Source organism: Mesocricetus auratus, unplaced genomic scaffold (assembly GCF_017639785.1).
Source record: "Mesocricetus auratus isolate SY011 unplaced genomic scaffold, BCM_Maur_2.0 Super-Scaffold_100014, whole genome shotgun sequence".
In the NCBI taxonomy this organism is placed as follows: Eukaryota; Metazoa; Chordata; class Mammalia; order Rodentia; family Cricetidae; genus Mesocricetus; species Mesocricetus auratus.
In genome coordinates, this window is record NW_024429197.1 from 52104244 (window position 1) to 52121684 (window position 17441).

Here is a 17441-nt window from a genome sequence, read left to right on the forward strand (position 1 = left end):
GCGTGGCACCAATAGTAGTCTTGTAATACTCCACTATTGACTTGAATTCTGTGTCTGTGGCCATCCCATCTAATACATGAAGACAATAATGATGATCTGCTTAAAGGTAATGTCTGGAGGAAGCCTAGTATGTGGCAGGGAGCATATCAAGAAGCCTATTACACTGTAGCTCCTGTAACCCTCCCATGAACTCTCATATTTGTTTTAGTGTTTCCCCATTGTACAGGTGAACAAACTCAGAGAGAAATTATTAACAATAATCAGGATTTCTGGTATGTCTTTTTATTTTCCTTTTAGACTCTTAAGAGAGAGCTCACAGAGCTATTCATTCAAACAAGAAGTATAATGTAGTGCTACTTCATGGCTGCTTTCCATGGAAATATAATGTTTCAAAGAAACAATATGAAGAAAGAAATGGGAACCATCTTGGCACTAAAAGTTAGAATGATATCTCATATAGCAGTCAGACATACAAACGTGATTCTGAGTTTTCCAGTTTCATTGACACACCAACAAATGGGATCAATATTCACATTTATCTGAAAGATCCAGTATAATTATAATGTATCTTGCTTAAGAAGATTTTTTCCAAATTAAAAAAATTCAAACATTTCTGACACCTATTAAATTCAGATATATGTCCTAGTTCTATGTCAAATTATACATCTGAAATTCATGATATTATTTTAATTTTCAATATAGAAAGCAACAGTTTTCTGCTTTCTCAGTTTGAGGCCTGTGACTACACAGCATATGTCAGGCTCAGCAAAGTAGACATATTTGGATTCTTTCCTTGTTTTTAAAAGCAAGAAATGTGGACAGTAAATTACACACACACACACACACATACACAATATATATATGTATATGTATATGTATATATATAAATCTGGTCTCCCTTTATGAAGATGAATCCAATATTTTTCAGCAATGATTTTCTTTTCTTTTTTTTTTTTGCCGGTGTTGATCAGACTGTTTGGCTGATGGCTCATTAAAGCACTGTCTGCTACATAAGCATTCAGCAATGATTTTCAAACAGCTTTATGAGTTGGAAGACAAGTATATATATAAATTTCTTCATGTGCTACTTCATAACAGTTTTAGTCAAGCTCATTTGATCTGGCAATCAGCATGTTAAGTGAAATAAGCCAGAATCACAAAAACCAGTACAATGCATGCTTATTCTCATAATCAGTGCACACACACACACACACACACACACACACACACAGACACACAGACACCCCCCCCCCCACACACACGATACTGAAACACAGAGCGACTATTCTGGTGGAGAAAATGGACCAGTGACAGGGACAGGGAGGTGCTGTGGTAAATGCAAATTACAATGATATATACACACACACATAAACACACACGTGTGCATATACTTATATGAATATATAGGAATAATACATATATGAATGAAAATGCCATAATGAAACCATTATTTTGCTTAAAAACTAAAAATGTTGTAAAATAAAACAAAAACCCCATCTGAAAATATTAAGGGAATCAAGTCTATTTAATATAGTCTGCATTATAAAGAATCATTGCTAAGACTATTTGGGATATTAGAAAACAATCCAAGGAGATTTGAGATGCCTGAGTGTCCATTATCTTGGAGGAAGGGTGAAGGGTCCCCATACAGTTACCTCTGGGCTTGTAGCAGGGCGTGGGTATGATGCATTCTTCTTTTATGTGGGGCTTTGTTTTCGCACTGCAGCCTCCTGTATGCATTCCTCGGTGGTCAATGCAGAGGACCACGCGGTACCGGAGGCCCTGGCCACATGTCACTGTGCACTGGGAAGAGATGATGAGAGAGAGAGAGATAGAGAGAGAGAGAGAGAGAGAGAGAGAGAGAGAGAGAGAGAGAGAGAGAGAGAGAAGACTCATAGGCAAAGCCCGATTTACTTATTTAACGTCCCACCCAAGATTTAAATAAGTATACTTCTTAAAAAAATAAGGGAGAGGGACTTGGAACTGACTTGTGAAGCAACCTTGTTTCTTATCTAAATTTAAACTGAAAAATAAATTAAAAAAAAGAATTCCATTTACACATGGAAGCTCACAATCATCTATAAAAAAAAATAAAGTTTCACACATATATATGGATACGAGTCCTGGAGGATTTAAATCACTTCTTATCAGTTATTTTGGTCTTTTTTCTATTTGGTTTTCAGAGGTGAAGTGAATTAAATAATCTAAACTTTTTTGGGGATATGATTATGTAGTGATTGATTAGTTGCACTGTGTGCAAAGAAAGACTCAAATACAGTACAATGAAAGCAACACAAAGTTATAATATGCTCAAGTTCAAATAACCATATAACTTTACTTAGTTACTTTGTTCATATCTGCCCAAAATATGAGAAATACTAATTCCTACAAGGATATTAATAGATGTTAAACTACCACCACAGCTAACTTATAACACAGCATGTACAATGCAACTGATTATATTGAAATGGGAAAAAAAATCGTAAGAGTTGAGTCAATGGGGAGCTCTCTGAAAATTCTGCCAGCCCCGGGGGCAGGTCTGATACAGAAAACGCCAGGCTCTTGAATCTGTTCTGACAGACACAGCACAGTGCTTTTTTGTTGTTATGTCTGTTGCTGTTGTTTCTGTGGATAAGGACAGAGTGGCTTGCTTTCACGTCTTTCTATCTCCTTCTCCATTTCTGTTTTTCACATTGTAAGCAGGAAACCAAGAATAAGCCCATGTGAGTGCATGCGTGTGTCTGTGAGTGTGTACAGTACTAACGACTGAACCTGAACTTGGGACCTCAGAAATACTAGGCAAGTAAGTATTCCACCATTGAGCCAAATCACCAGCCTTTTCTTCTTTAAATCCACTTTTAATTTTGAGACAGAGTTTACCTATGTGGCCCAAGCAGGCCTTGAACTTGCAATTCTCTTGAATCACTCTCTCAAGGACTTGGGATTACAGGCCTGAGCCACACACCCAACTAACAATAATGTTTTAAAGCTCAATTATAGCAATGATGACAGATAACATCAGTAGCATTTTTTTTGGTTTCAATAATTCTATTTCATGTCTATTTTAAACTACTGTGCTGTTTTCATTTAACCATCTTCCTTCTCATTGGATATATACAGTCATATTTTTAAACTATTCACACCCACTTTACATAAGGCAAAGCATAATAATAGATGAAATCAACTGAGCTAGCTCATGGAAGCAGCTCTCACAGATTAAGGATCATTTAACCTCAATAGCTCTTGGCAGGCACTTGTTTCCCAATAGGGACAAGAAGAAGTGAACTTGAAGTAAACTCAAAGCAAAATTAATAAATGTTTGACCAGATTGGACGTTCCTCCTCTAGGAACTAAGATGACAGGGTTGAGACCTCAGGAGAAGCATGGTGCTGTATAGGGCACTAGGCGGAGCATGGTACTGAGAGCTAAGAGTGGACTTACTCTCCTAATGAACAAAGAAAGAGGGCACAGTTACCGGAGACCACTCCTGTGCCAGCCATTTAGGGCAGTCAAAAATGTTGCAGGGCTGCACGATGGGCATCTTAGGGGTGTACATGCATTTCCACTCTTCCACTGAAGTGACATGCCCCTGGATGTCCTCCTCCACACAGGAAACTGCCCGGCTCTGGATGCCCCCCCCACACGAGGAGGAGCACGCGGTCCATGGGGTGGCCTCCCACCTACAGAAGCAAGGGGAGTCATCAGGGCGGACGTGCAAATTGCCAAACCTCCTTAGTGACTTGTCACACCAACCCCATGCCCTGGGCCGATCATTGTTTCTCCAGAGAACCAAAGCTCTATAAACTGAAATTTCATCAGGAGGCAAAATTCATCCTCAGCAAGAATGTTTCATAAGCCTCAAATCTCAGCACAGATACAGGAGATTACATCCTGGGGAGCAATCCACCAGATGTCTGGGCTGTCTGTCACCTCTCTGCAATGGAGATTCAATCTGCAGTCCTCTTTCTGTAATTTCTGCTTATATATGCTTATATATATATGTACATATACTTATATATGTATTGAGGTTTAGTTACTCTGCACTAAGTATTTCTGTGAAATCTAAAACTGAAATAAGCAACCAATACAAATGTTTTCCATTTGGGTGAATACTTTTATCTTTGTTTTGCTTTATCACTTCTGATTTTTTTTTTTTAGATAGGAGACACAATAGCTCTTTCTCCCTCCCTTCTGCAACTATCAGGCCCAGAATTCCACATACTCAGCACAAGCTGGGTGATTAAACTCTGCTGAGTGTGTGTAAGTTCAGGAACAGAGTGTCGATAACAGTATTATTCTCTAGTGGGTGACAGACCCACAGATGTCCTCTAGTAAGGAACTCCTTCACTTGTAAACATGCTTAGTTTCAGTCGAAAGGCTTATGGCAACTGGCTGGAGATATGCTGTTAAGTTAAGGTAGAAAATAACAAGATTGCCAATGCTGCCTTAGAGAATTTAATCTCTCTTGGTTCCTTGCTTCCTTCCTTGCTTCCTTGCTTCCTTGGTTCCTTGCTTCCTTCCTTGCTTCCTTCCTTCCTTGCTTCCTTGCTTCCTTCCTTCCTTCCTTCCTTCCTTCCTTCCTTCCTTCCTTCCTTCCTTCCTTCCTGTTTTGTAGCAATCGGGACCAGATCTTTACCTAATTCTTTTCTCGCCTCCTGTAGATTTAGACATGTGGAACTCATGTTCACAGCAGCATGGCACTGAGTGAGCCATGCTTGTTTCTTACATGCATTTTGATAGTTAGGAGCTCTCAAAGAATCATGGGTGATCTCATTTTTAATGGAAAAGAACCAAAACATCCCTGAGTTGACGCACCTGAACAGCTACTTTTAAGTATTGCATGGGCAGCAGGCAGTCATGGAGACTAAATTACTCTGTAAGCAAGTTTCACATATGCTATGGGCTTGGTTTCTCTTCTACAGGAGCCAGAATAATACCGTGTGCTTCCTATGCTAGAGGACTTTCTGCTACATTTTGTCTGTACTGTTCAGGTTTAGGCACACCATTGTCTTCACTGCCAACAGCCATGCTATGCTGCCAAATGCAGTATTTTTCCCCAAAAGACACATAAAAATGTCACTATGGGGAAACTGAGGTCCTCTAACACTTAGGAGACTGAATAAAAGTTATTTTAAGGGAATAAAGGGACTCAGCAGAGTCCTCCTTGCAAAAGGATAAAACAACTCTGTTTGCCTTCAGGTGAATCCCTGCATGACTTCCAGGGGTGGAGAACAGGCCTGGCTCAGACTGAAGATGGGTGAATATGTAAGTATATATTCATGCTGCATTTAATCTGATAGTGAAGCAGCAATATTTTAATGGATGTTTAATCACCTAGATGATTGCGGTTCTATAGGGGAAACAATTTCTAATTGGCACTCTAAAACCTGGACATTTTACCTCTCTTGAAAGGGAGAATGATTAATCTCTGTCTCAACACTTGCCTTGACCATGCAATTTCACTAATGAATGTAGGCACTCTTCTCAGCGTCACAGATCACAGCAAGATAGATGAGGATAATACTGTTTTGTAGATTCATACCGTGAACAAATTCAGGTCTATGTGTGAAGTAGTGTGCTGTGGCTCCTCGTGGAATAATGAGGCCATAGGGAATTTTAAAACACAGCATATTTAGGCATGTTCAAGTCTAACAAAGGATGGGAGATGACATTCTTTTGTCCAGATATATTAAAACTGTGACCAGGGTGAATACTGCAAAGAAAAATACATCAAAAAATCTTGTCCTAGAAGAATACTAAATAAATTTACATATCATATATTTACATGCACTTGTATTTTAATTACCTTAAACCTACAACATGCTTAGTTGAAGAATTTTTCAAAATTAAAAAGAATGTAGCCAAAGAGACATGAAGGAGCTCAGTGTCAATTAGTTCATTATACTTACATTGAGATTTATACTAAGTCAAAGACAGAGAACAAGAAAAGAACCTAAAATGCATTAGTTGTGTACTGTATGTATACTTGTCTGAAGCCTATTTAAATGTTTTAGAGTAAAGTTTTCTGCTTCACTTATCAAGGCATTGCTATTGAAGAACTATCTGAGCTTAAATTTTGTTAAATGGAAACACATTTATAGAACTAGCTGCCACTCACTAGAACTTTGTCAGTGAAGCCGACTTTGTATCTTTAGTACTACAGGAAAGCAGAAGTGTAAGGGCCAAGATATGCAGTCTGTTTGCTAACTGAATTGTCCTTTCCTGCTGGAATGCTTAGACACATCAAAGAAGTAATCAGGACACACGGTGCAAAAACCAGCAAGTGGGACTGTAGGTATGAGGCAGCACCAGCTTAGACACTTGAGGGAAGTCTCATTATATAATAAGTCAAGGCCACCATATGAAAGGTATTACTTGCACCAGAAAAAAAATAAACAAGAAAAATCACAGAAGATGACAGGAATCTAGAGATTTCCTGATAGGAGAAACAGACACTCAAGGTTGATTACATCGGCACTCAACTTTACCTTTATTTTAAAATACATGACTTTCCTCCGTACAAACAAAGCATGTGTGCTAGGAATACTTAACTTCACAGACACAGAAACAGAAATCAAGGGAAATCTTGGCTTAAAACTATACTTATCTTTTTATTTCTTTCAGTACATTATCAAGGAGAAGACTTCTGGAAAAAGGCATTTAAGGGGAATTCTGAGGTGACTTACTATCTTTATTAGTACAATTATAGCAAGGTGGGAGCCGGCTGAATGGTGAGGAAGCCATTTAGGGACACATTTTGCAATAATTATATCTAGTGTCAATCAATCTCCCTTTGCACATGGCTACCAGGATAGCAGCAAGACAGTCTCCTGCCAGTCACTGGAAATTTTTAACTAGATACTGGACAACATGTAAATACCTGTATGCATTTATACATTTGTGAATACATGCACAGAACACACTAATTCATATTTGTGTGAACATGCATGTTTACTTATCTATGTTGTGGGTGTGATCACTGAGCTAGGGCTATGAGAATGATGTATCACTGGAGAGTTGGATTAATTAGCATCCAATTAGATTCTAATACATTAAGAATTCAGAAACTATCAATTAAACCTACTGAATTTTGCTGTTCGAAACACAATCATTTGTCTGCATGTTTTAGATTAGGATTTAGCAAACTGCTATAGATTATGTTAACTGCTTATGGTCTCATAGGAACCCAGGACTCTAGACAGCAGCTGACTCCCTAGGGGGCAAATTAGTAAAGAAAACAGCAAAGCTATTTAAAACTAATCCTATTTTTTGCTACCTGCAGAGCTATTTCCGGGCAAGCAATACAACTGGCAACTAGCACATTTCTGAGCAACCCCAGTTTTCTCTCAAATATAAAGATAAAAAGTCCTTTAAAACTATTTGAATAACCCTTTTCCTAGTTTTTAAAATATTATACTTTAACAAAACAGCATAGCAATTACCTTTAATTAATTATAATTCTTCAAAAATAAAGGAAGAGCACATGAGGCCCCTATTAGAATAATTCCATGCCTGGACTTTCATATTCATGGTGCTGTGACGGCACGTCAGTGTTTGTTAGCCGTGGCTCTGTAGCGACCTGGCTCTTCCTACCCAGAGAAGCCAGAGAGGCAGTGAAAATGGAGTGAGAGAAAGACACAGCATAAACCGACACACTGTAGCTAATTAGAGGGAGTTACTGTGTCCACTCCAATGAAAGGTGACTAACAAAATGGTTTCAGAAAGACAAGTGTACACTCTGAGCAGGCCAGGATTTTTCAAGAGGAGTGCTCAGAATGGATTTGAAAAATCTACCACCTACCATCTTATTTGTAGAAAAACACAGACTCTACAGCTCTACATTTTTACACAAACCCACTACAGCATCAGAAGAGTGGCGTGCTAGTTCTAACATCAGGATGATTGATTTACGTACCGAGGAAGGGGATGGTAGAGGTCATAAGGCATGATCTGCTTGTATCCGTCACTGTTAGGAACAATAATGCCAACCCTCTGAGTAGAAGGTACACACAATAAATAAACACTAAATGATTACATCATACACATTTTTATACAATTGCAAAACAACATTAATAAATCATCTCTGAAAACAACACTAAAGCAATTTTATCTTTATGCTAGTGTGTGCTGTGGGCTGGGGAAAGCTCTTAGAAGACACTATTTTCTATAATTAGTCCTCTGATCCAAGCAGGAAATATCACTGGAAAGGGAGGTGGTGAGAAATCTTGGCACCTCATCGTTAAGTATATGGCACAAAAAGCTTGTAAATGTTCTTTAATCCCCCCAATTATCCATCCTATGAGATCATTATTATCATCATTATTAATGTTACTTCCAGATGCCCATCGAGCAGTTACAGTTATTGTCTCACTTTTGATGAAAGAGAAAGCATGTAAGCAGGAGGTTATGGGCCGCAGAACTGACAAGACTGTAACATGCATCAGCAAATAGGCTTCCATTTCTGGCAGATCTAAAGATTTACAATACCTGGAGAGTAGCCACTTGGATGTTTTATAAAGGGGAGGGAGGAACTACCAAATGTTATAAGCAATGGTTTTAGCAAGAGCAAATGCCCTATCAAAATGAAGTAATGAAACTGTTCACAAATATGAAAGGTTGTTTTGTCTATAAAATATTGTACCGGGATAACCACTTTATCATGACTCTTATGGCTGCAATTAGTTCCCTGGGAAACCTACGTGGTTCAGAGACAGAGTAATGGCTAAAGAGTTACGAGAAAGGGCATTACATGCTGTGTGGCTGAGGGTGCACAAGAAAGGACAGCACGGGCTGTGTTGACGGTCTTCAGGTCTCCAGTGAACCGTATTACCCACTTTCTTGATTTCAACTAATGCCTCCCATTGGTAAGACTGGGTCATTGCTGAAGACTGGCCCCTGGATGGTGAACGTTTTCTTATACTTAGGCTGTTGAAGAAGAGTGCTAGAGCAGCAGGGCCTCCTTCAAGAGTGGGATATGAAGAATGCTCATGTAGATACAGAGCATGGAAGGGCACACGGAAGACAGTTCATTTCATATGACCTGTGCTAGGGAGTCCCTCTCATGAACATTAAAGGGATCTGTGCATTCTGCTTGCATCTTTGGGATACGTGCATGTATATATACATATATATATATATATGTGTGTGTATACATATATATTTACATATCTATACAATAATTAACATATATTCAGCATGTTTATACTTACATAAATAGATTTCCTTTATTACCCCATCAATTAACATGAGATGGTATCATACTTTTAAAAATATAGGCAACAAATCTATTTGAGTAGAAAGATTGGGTTGAGCTTACTATGGATCAGATTGACAAAAAACATTGACTGAAAATTACAAAAAGAAAGAAAGGAAAATAAAACTGGCTGTAAGACTCTAAAGATAAGGAGACATATGAAGGAGTCTAGATGGATTTCAGAGAAGATAGGAACAGAGTTGTGAAGACAGACTCCCCAGGATGGAATGCTTGTTCACTTATTTACTTTACAGAAGTATATCTTACATTAAATAAGCACATTTTCCGTATTATTTTTTGACTGCTTACCAGTCTTCTTCTGATAAAATTGTCCTGATCTGTAAACGAGTGAGCACTGTGTATGTTAGTCTTATGCCACAATGCTCATGACAAGTGATGCTGCTGTGGGTGCTCAGAGTTCAAGGATCTTTAACACAGCCATGAAAGAAATGGTCATCATGTTAAATTGTTGTCCCTACTTTTGGAGTTTAATGTCCCATTCTTTTCTGTCTTTCGATAAAATCTTAATCCTGGCTTCTGTTAGGAACATAGGAATCCCTTTTAAAATAATTTTTGTGTATGGTAATTAAGAGAGTTTTCCTTTTAAAATGATGGCATTTTAAAGTATGCCAATGTCTCAAAATTCTTTTTAAAACTTTGGATATAAACTGCTATTTAATAGAAGTGAATTATACTATAAATCAAATAGATTGAAATTAGGTTTTATCTGACCCTTGTATCTATTCATTTCTATATCAATTTCTAAATGCGGAAATGCATACCATTGCCTTCTCCCCTGGAAAATTTATGGCTTCAATTTGTCATCTTTAATATGAGAATGAACTGTTGCAAGTTTCTGTCAACTGATTTATCAGCTGATGATATTTTGAATGGATACACTAACATTGAAGAAGACAAGTTGAACTGAAGAAAGGGCATAAATGGAGGGAATACAGAAATGTCGAGACTTTGGACTTTGCTTTGGGTTGATTTAGAAATCATGTTTGTGTTTGAACAAGAAGCTTAAACCTGGTTCCTGCAAAACTATAGTTCTATTTGTCTTTCTTTGGCATGGGTCATGGTGAAGAGTCATAAAATGACTCTGTGGCACCTGTGAAAACAGAAAGATGGCAGAACAATGGCGCTCTGTCCAGCCCTCCAAATGCATATCGTGAGCTTTGGCTTTGCTCCCTCTTGGGACTCTGGCCACAGCCCTGCTCTTTGCCTGCACTGTGATGGACTGGAAGGCAAGCATTGCTTACCTTTGAGACACATTGTTTTTGTTCTCAGGTAGAGTGTACAACGTGAAGGATGGTGGGAAGGGAAGCCATTAAGGGACTCGATGAAAGTCTCTCCAGGTTTGGGTCTAGACGTGAGTATTGCGTGCATACATTCAGACATGTCTCTGAATGCATAGACAGCAGAGAAGGAAGTGAGCATGACTTTAAAAACTATCACAAAGAGACAACAAAAAGGCAAACTACCTGTTCTCCTTTGCTTCAATAACCCTGATCACTTGTGTATTTTCACAAAGGAAGTGACTTGACTCTATCTAAAACTCTCATTGCAAGGAGGCTGAGAGCAGAAGTTGAGGGTAAGAAAGGGAGAGAGCACCTCCCATCTCATCTACCTGAATCACAGCTTACTCAGCTATGCTATGGTGCTATGATAGGTTCTTATAATGGACTATTATACAGGACATAAACATACAAAACACTCAGCCAATTTTAATAGTTTAGTAACTGAAAAATAAGTATAAAATAGAATATGTCATTAAGCTCATGACATTAGAAAAGTTATATATTTACATTTCATCTATAGAATAATTTTCATCTTGTATGTGTTCACAGAAGTACACAAGTACATATGTAAGTACAAATGTGTATATACATGTGTATGTATATGGATTCTCACACATACAGTAGAGAAATACTTAACAACAGTGGTTGGTTCCTGGGAGCTGGATACTTTTTTCCTTGATGTAAAAAACATCTTTCTGTGTTTGCAGGTCTTAAAATAACATATTGCCTCTAACAAGTTTATCAATTAAATACTGAAATAAAGTGAAATTTAAGTTGCAAAAAATGGTGAGACGGAGGCATTTGACACACATGGGTTAAATGAGGCCATCATCTCCAATTCTGTGTGCCACCTAAAGGTCACTGAGGATTTGTGGAGGAATGATCTAAGATGCATCTTCTGAACGATAGCCAAGATCAGGGTCACACACATTCCTCAGCCGTGGAATTCACATACTGTGATAAATCTCTCCTTTCAAGAAAAATCCAAATGTAGTTCACTCCACGGACCCTTAACACATGAGGTTATTTTCGTGATAGAGATGAACCAGAAGGGGCTCATTGTGGTGAATCTCTAAGGACCTCTTGCCTCCTCTCACTAAACATCCTCTTCCTGGTTTTTTGGTGGCTACATGGAGTCCAAGGTCTGAGACCAGTCAATCCCACTACTTGCTATCTTCCATTGCAAACTGTTTCTCTTGTGTCTGCTGTCTCTGTCTCATGTAGGTTAAAGACATCACGTTGCTTCATCACTTTGTAACTCAACCCACCCTGGGCAGTATTGGGTCCCAGACTTTTGCTGACTTGTCTGACTACTCTTTGCCTTTCTCATGGTACCAAAAATTAATTAATAGAAATCACCTTCTTCCTAAACAGCACTGCAGAGAATTAGGAAATGTTGAAAGAGACCCCAGTATTTTGCTTTTGCCTAAGAGGCAGAACATAGAGGATCAGGGTCCAGTGAGGGGAGGACCACTCAAAAAAATGTGAGGTTGAATGTCAGTGTTCTTGCTCAATGTATAAAACCTTGAGTACCAGACATCTTTACCTTTGCTTCTACCTTATGAAAATCCAAGTGGTGGACAACTCATGAGTTTTAAGATGAAGAGAGTGGAAGGCCATGAACTCAGGCTTGTGGAATTTATCTTACTTTCCCCTACCTAGTGACTGCTGAGCCCCCAGCCTGATAACCTCTAAGATGATTATCTACAAAGTCTTTCTCCTCCAACACCTGTCAATGTCCTAAAACAATGAATGTCCTTAACACAGAGTCAAGTTGGAATCAGCTGGGAAAATTTTTTATATAGTGGTCCTGATTTTTTCTAAAACTACAATAATGCCAAATCAATTAATTATACCTGGGTTGCAAGGGAACCAGCCTCAAGAATCTGGATTCACTAACATGACTAGAATTTATTTTTCAGACAAAAGTTCATTTTCTACTATAAAACAAATTACAGAGCGTTTTGACACCTTAGATTAAATGATAAGAGTTTTCTGCATGTCTACATTTCTGGCATATCTTTTTGACATTAATGAATGCCATTTCTGTATTACTTTTCAATGAGCAGGACTGTTGTTTCCTTAGGATTTATTTTCCTCTACTGGTGTATACCCCAAACAGTGATTTGAATGAACATCAATACTTGTGATTACATGGAAGATGCTTGCTTTATCTGCATTTCTGCTCAAATGCATAAACTTATGTTGATATGGTTCTATGTTGCGTTGGAATCAGACCTCCCAGTCTGCTGATGGCAACGTGAGGACAGGGTGACTATGGGTTGCATTTCTGTAAGGTGAGGGACAATTCGGTACTGGAAGCATTTAGATCCATGCCCCAGCTTGCTTTGATGGAGCCTCACCTGAGAATGCTGCAATACCCTCTCTGGCCTCTTAACTCCACAGGGAACTTCAAAATAAATGGAGGTGATGAACATGTAAGCACGCTCAACTTCTCATGCATGTAACTTTGGAGAGGTCAATTCAGTTGTTTGAGTTTCTACTTAATAACAAGAGCTGTGATTCGTTGAGTCCTTGGCACCTTGGGAGGAGCTTTACACACCCATTATTTCACAGAATCCTTACAGTATTGACAGAAATGTTATATTTCACTGGTGGGAAACTAAAGATGTTAAGTAAAGAAATGTCTTACACTGTGGTAGGTTGAAGTTAAAAATGAGGATGATTACATTACTTTTCCTTGAAACTTACAAGGTAATTAAAAGAATTACACAAATAATTAGTTACATGCTTTAAAACTTTGAAAGGTAATGTAAGAAGTGAGCTTACTCTCAATATGAGCCGACTTGATAGAAGAAATGAATTTCTTGATAATTGAGTTATAGGTATATTTGATTATTTCACTGTGATGGGCAGTATGCCTGTTAGTTTGGTTCCATAACCCATGATAACACATTCTGAAATGCAGGACAGCTCTGCTTTGTTGTCCCATAGAGAACCACAGAAGATTTTATGAATTTTTTAGCACTTATTTAAATGAGATTGGTCATAAAGAGGTTGTTTCTTTTCTAAACCACTCACTGTTACAATAAAACTAAGTATTTCAAGACTTGCATGATTAAGGGCACCTTCACTTTTTTTTGCTTGCTCAATAAATCAACCACGTTCTAGTCCTTCAGTTGAGTTTTCCTGTTAGGGAACAGAAGAGGCAAAGCCCCTTCTGAATGGCAATGACTCACAGAGGCTCATGTGAGGGCTGTTCTTGAGACTTGTGACCTGCGACTTCAGTAGTCAGTCTGCAAAAGATCATTTATATCTTAGAAACCCAATAAATGTGATTTAGCCTCAAGCTGATGTTTTCCTAGGAATTGTCTCCTGTTTTTCGAACAACCCATAGAGAACTAATTTTTTGGACTTAGAGAATTTTAGAAATCTATCTCTCCTTTTCACGGATTCAAAAAGCTCAATGTATGGAGATTGACCTCTGTAGACAACATCAGTACTATTAGCACAACCGTGACCTCAGTCATAGCTGTAGTAACATCTACTGAATGCTCATTGTGAATCAACCTGTTCCACCCCCCATCCCCGCCACTAAGCTCTTTAAATGTATGGTAGCATTTATCCCTCATGACAACTTTCTAAGGTAAAGGATTGTTGCTATTGTTACTTCACAGGATGAAAATCGAAGGCTTAGTGAGAATTAGTAATTTGCCAACGCTCAAAGGCTGCTCAACTAGTAGGTGGCAGATCTGCAGTTTCAAGTCAGACTGTATGACTCCCAAGCTATCGTTCCTTGCACCAGGTTCTAACGCTGTGGGATGGTTGGTCACCCAGTGAGCATACAAATCCAGTTTTTTATATGCCTCCTACATGTGCCATCTCTCCAGTTGCAGAGTATTCCTTTATGGTTACTTTAGGATTAAAATATGAGATCCATTTTTCACAACCAGAGGTAATTTATATACGTTAGTGCCAAACTAAAATAGAGCTGGGAAAAATAAAAGCAAAAAACACAAACCAACTGACCAACCCCAAATACCACTTGACATACCAGAACGGCCACTTGGGGCATTCAAGCTTGGGCATCTGCTGGATATTGTTGATCTAAATTCCCAAGAGGAGGTGGAATTTGGATGCAGTTTTGTTCGTTTGCTAGTGACTGTGACAATGGTAGCATGAGTGAGAGCCTTTTACACCTGTCTAACCCTCACCAATCAAGCTGTTTTACTACTGCCTTGGGCGGGGGGAACCCGAAGTTCTGTTCCAAGCCTGTCTATGAAGGTGGTTCTCTGCTCTTTTCATAATACCTTGCATGAAGTCCCCAAAAGCCAAAGGTTGCATGCTTTATATTTCAAGCTACTCTGAGAACAACAGTGCCTGTTAGATGGTTAGTTGTTCCTTAACCACAAGCAAATACTTTGAGACTTTCTGGTCACATAATAGATGTGACTTTCTACCCAAGAGACAAAAGTGGCATGAACTGCTGTACAAATTTCAACAAAGCTTCCTTTGGTGTAAGGGAGAAGTGACAATTATGGCATGGCAGACATGTGATAGGTTTGATATGTGAGTCTGCTACATGGAAGAAGGCTCATAAGAAAGTGCTAGAAGCCCAAAGCAGAGAACTAAGCAAGCAGTCGATCCCTGATAGACAGGAGGGTGGTATCTTCACACTTCTAGGAATGCTCAAGTTGGACTACCATGGCACCTATAGCAGAGTGTATAACAATATGTGATTGTCCTGTGACAACATAGCTCAGAGCTGCCAATGAAAAACAGCACTAATTTTAGCAGAGAGCCATTAAATCTTTCCCCCTTTCCTTAGTCTTAAGTGTTGGCTCCCTTTTGCGGGGCCACCTTTGGCTAGGAAACTAAGTATTTTATCACTTCATAAAAATGGTTTCACGAGTGACACGAGCAGAGATCAACAAAGGCCCTCTGGGAGGAACAGCTGTGCAGCCAGCTAAGTTCTACCATGGGGCAGACAGGGCAACAGTCTGGAGTCCCTGCCTCAGCAGCAAACAGGCTGCTACCTGGTGTAGGCATGGAGGCTCACTTTTGGGAGGAAACAAAGGATGAGGAGTCATTGAGTTCACAGAATCCCATCTGTGTTATGGGTAATTGACAAGGCCAACACGAAACAGTGAACACAAAAGCAATGCTTATCTTGGGCACTGGGAAGCATTAATAACTTTAATTGTTTTCATTATAGCCTTTTAACTTATCCATATTTTAAAATTAACATTTAGAAGCAGATAAAGGGATACCAACATAAAAAAAAAACCTTTGAAGAGAAGAGTGCCAGATGTTCACTGTCTGTTCAGCATCATGTGTAGCCATGGCAGCTAACTGATGTGCAAGAGGAAACAAGGGGTGTTGGGAGAAGCAAAAAAGGAGATGGGAGGGCAGACAAGGAAATCAGAGAGGACTCCTGCAACTGGATAGATGGAAAAGAGGGGCATCCCCGAGAAGAAAACCAACATTGAACAATTATTTTATGTCATTACTAAGTGTTGTGTGTGGTATATGTGTGCGTGTTTGTGTCCTGTCATAAACGGGATGTCAAAGGACCGCATTTGGTGTCCTATCCTATCACTCCCCACCTGTCCTTTAAGGCAGAGTCTCTCATTGAATCTGTAGCTAGGCTGGAGGCCAGCAAGTCCAGGGATGTTGTTGTCTCCACTCTGCTAGCTCTGGGGGTACAGGCATCTATGGCTACACTCCGTTTTGCCCTTGGATGCCAGGGATTAGGTCATCAAGCTCATGCAGCAATCTGCTACCTACTTGAGCCCTCTCTCCAGCCCCTATTTAGTGTAATTTTTTGGTGTTCATGCACATTTCTGTCTTGAAAAGGAATAAGATTCGAGCTAATTATCTGAATGGGATTTTGCTTCTAGATAGTATAAACCCCAAATCCTAGGATTTTCAGGAAAAATGGGGGTAGAGATCTCAGTGACTACATGTAATAATATCTTATATAACAATATGGGAGTTAAAATGTGTATTTTTGTATTAAGAATGCTCTTGTTTTCCTTTTGAGGATTTCTAATTTAGACACAAAGGTGTTGTTTTAATGTTATTGTACCCCTTTTGACTTTACTATGGCATCATTAAATCTGTAGTAGTTAGAAAGTAGTTGCTTAATAACTTGATTCCATTGTCCAATGGGATAGAGGCCCATCTTAGAAAGTCTCTCCTGTCTGTGTTGAGCCCACCCCTTTCTAGTTCCTTTCACAGTTCAGAAGATCTAGACCGAAACAGCTCCATGTACTCTGTAGGAAGCCCAGGGCACCTTAAGCTGAGCTGTAGATCCCCGTCCCAAGCAGCTCCCCTCCAGCCTCTCCTACTGCTAAGTCTTAATTTTTACAGCTTTGTCTAATTATATTTTCAATAAAAAGCCGTTTTCTGATATTAGCTTCCAACTTTTTTCTTTTCTTTCTTCTCTTTTTATAGCCACCTGTCCCAACATTGATGTGCGTGCTGTATTAGATATTTTAAAATAACACAGGGTATAGACTGAATAGTCAGGCTTCTTTCAATGTAGCCTTTTTTGCCTTTGGATAATAATAAATGGGCCAAAAATGTTACTCCCACAGAGAAGAGTGGGTAAAAATCAGAAACTAGAAACAAAGGCTAAATTTTTCCCATTACAAACATTTTCTTCAAGTTGTTAACAATAATGCTTTCATTTCAAACCCTCTTCTGTGGCCATTTCTTCACTGAAAGTAAAACTGTGGGGAAATGCATCTATTCCTCCCAGAAACAGACATAAAAATTCACAGACATATATATATATATATATATATATATATATATATATATATTGTGTGTGTGTGTGTGTGTGTGAGACTTTCAGTGTCTTTGTGATGGAATTTACTCCTCTGAATTGTGATAAATATGCTTTTTTCCTGTTATAGGTATAG

The 17441-nt window shown here is 38.9% G+C and overlaps 1 protein-coding gene across 4 annotated transcripts in view; it reads right to left on the reverse strand.

Annotated features, from left to right (window-relative positions):
- The window catches only part of Adamtsl1 (ADAMTS like 1), an 880796-nt gene that overhangs the window by 192983 nt on the left and 670372 nt on the right, over nucleotides 1–17441 (reverse strand). For 3 of the 4 annotated variants that reach the window (XM_040757201.1, XM_040757200.1, XM_040757203.1), the window contains 3 exons: nucleotides 7916–7966; nucleotides 3476–3680; nucleotides 1656–1803 (listed from right to left, as the gene is read on the reverse strand). In XM_040757201.1, coding sequence (XP_040613135.1) covers nucleotides 1656–1803; nucleotides 3476–3680; nucleotides 7916–7966 — 404 coding nt within the window. The remainder of the gene's footprint in view (nucleotides 1–1655; nucleotides 1804–3475; nucleotides 3681–7915; nucleotides 7967–17441) is intronic. The other variant, XM_040757202.1, reaches the window with a different exon arrangement.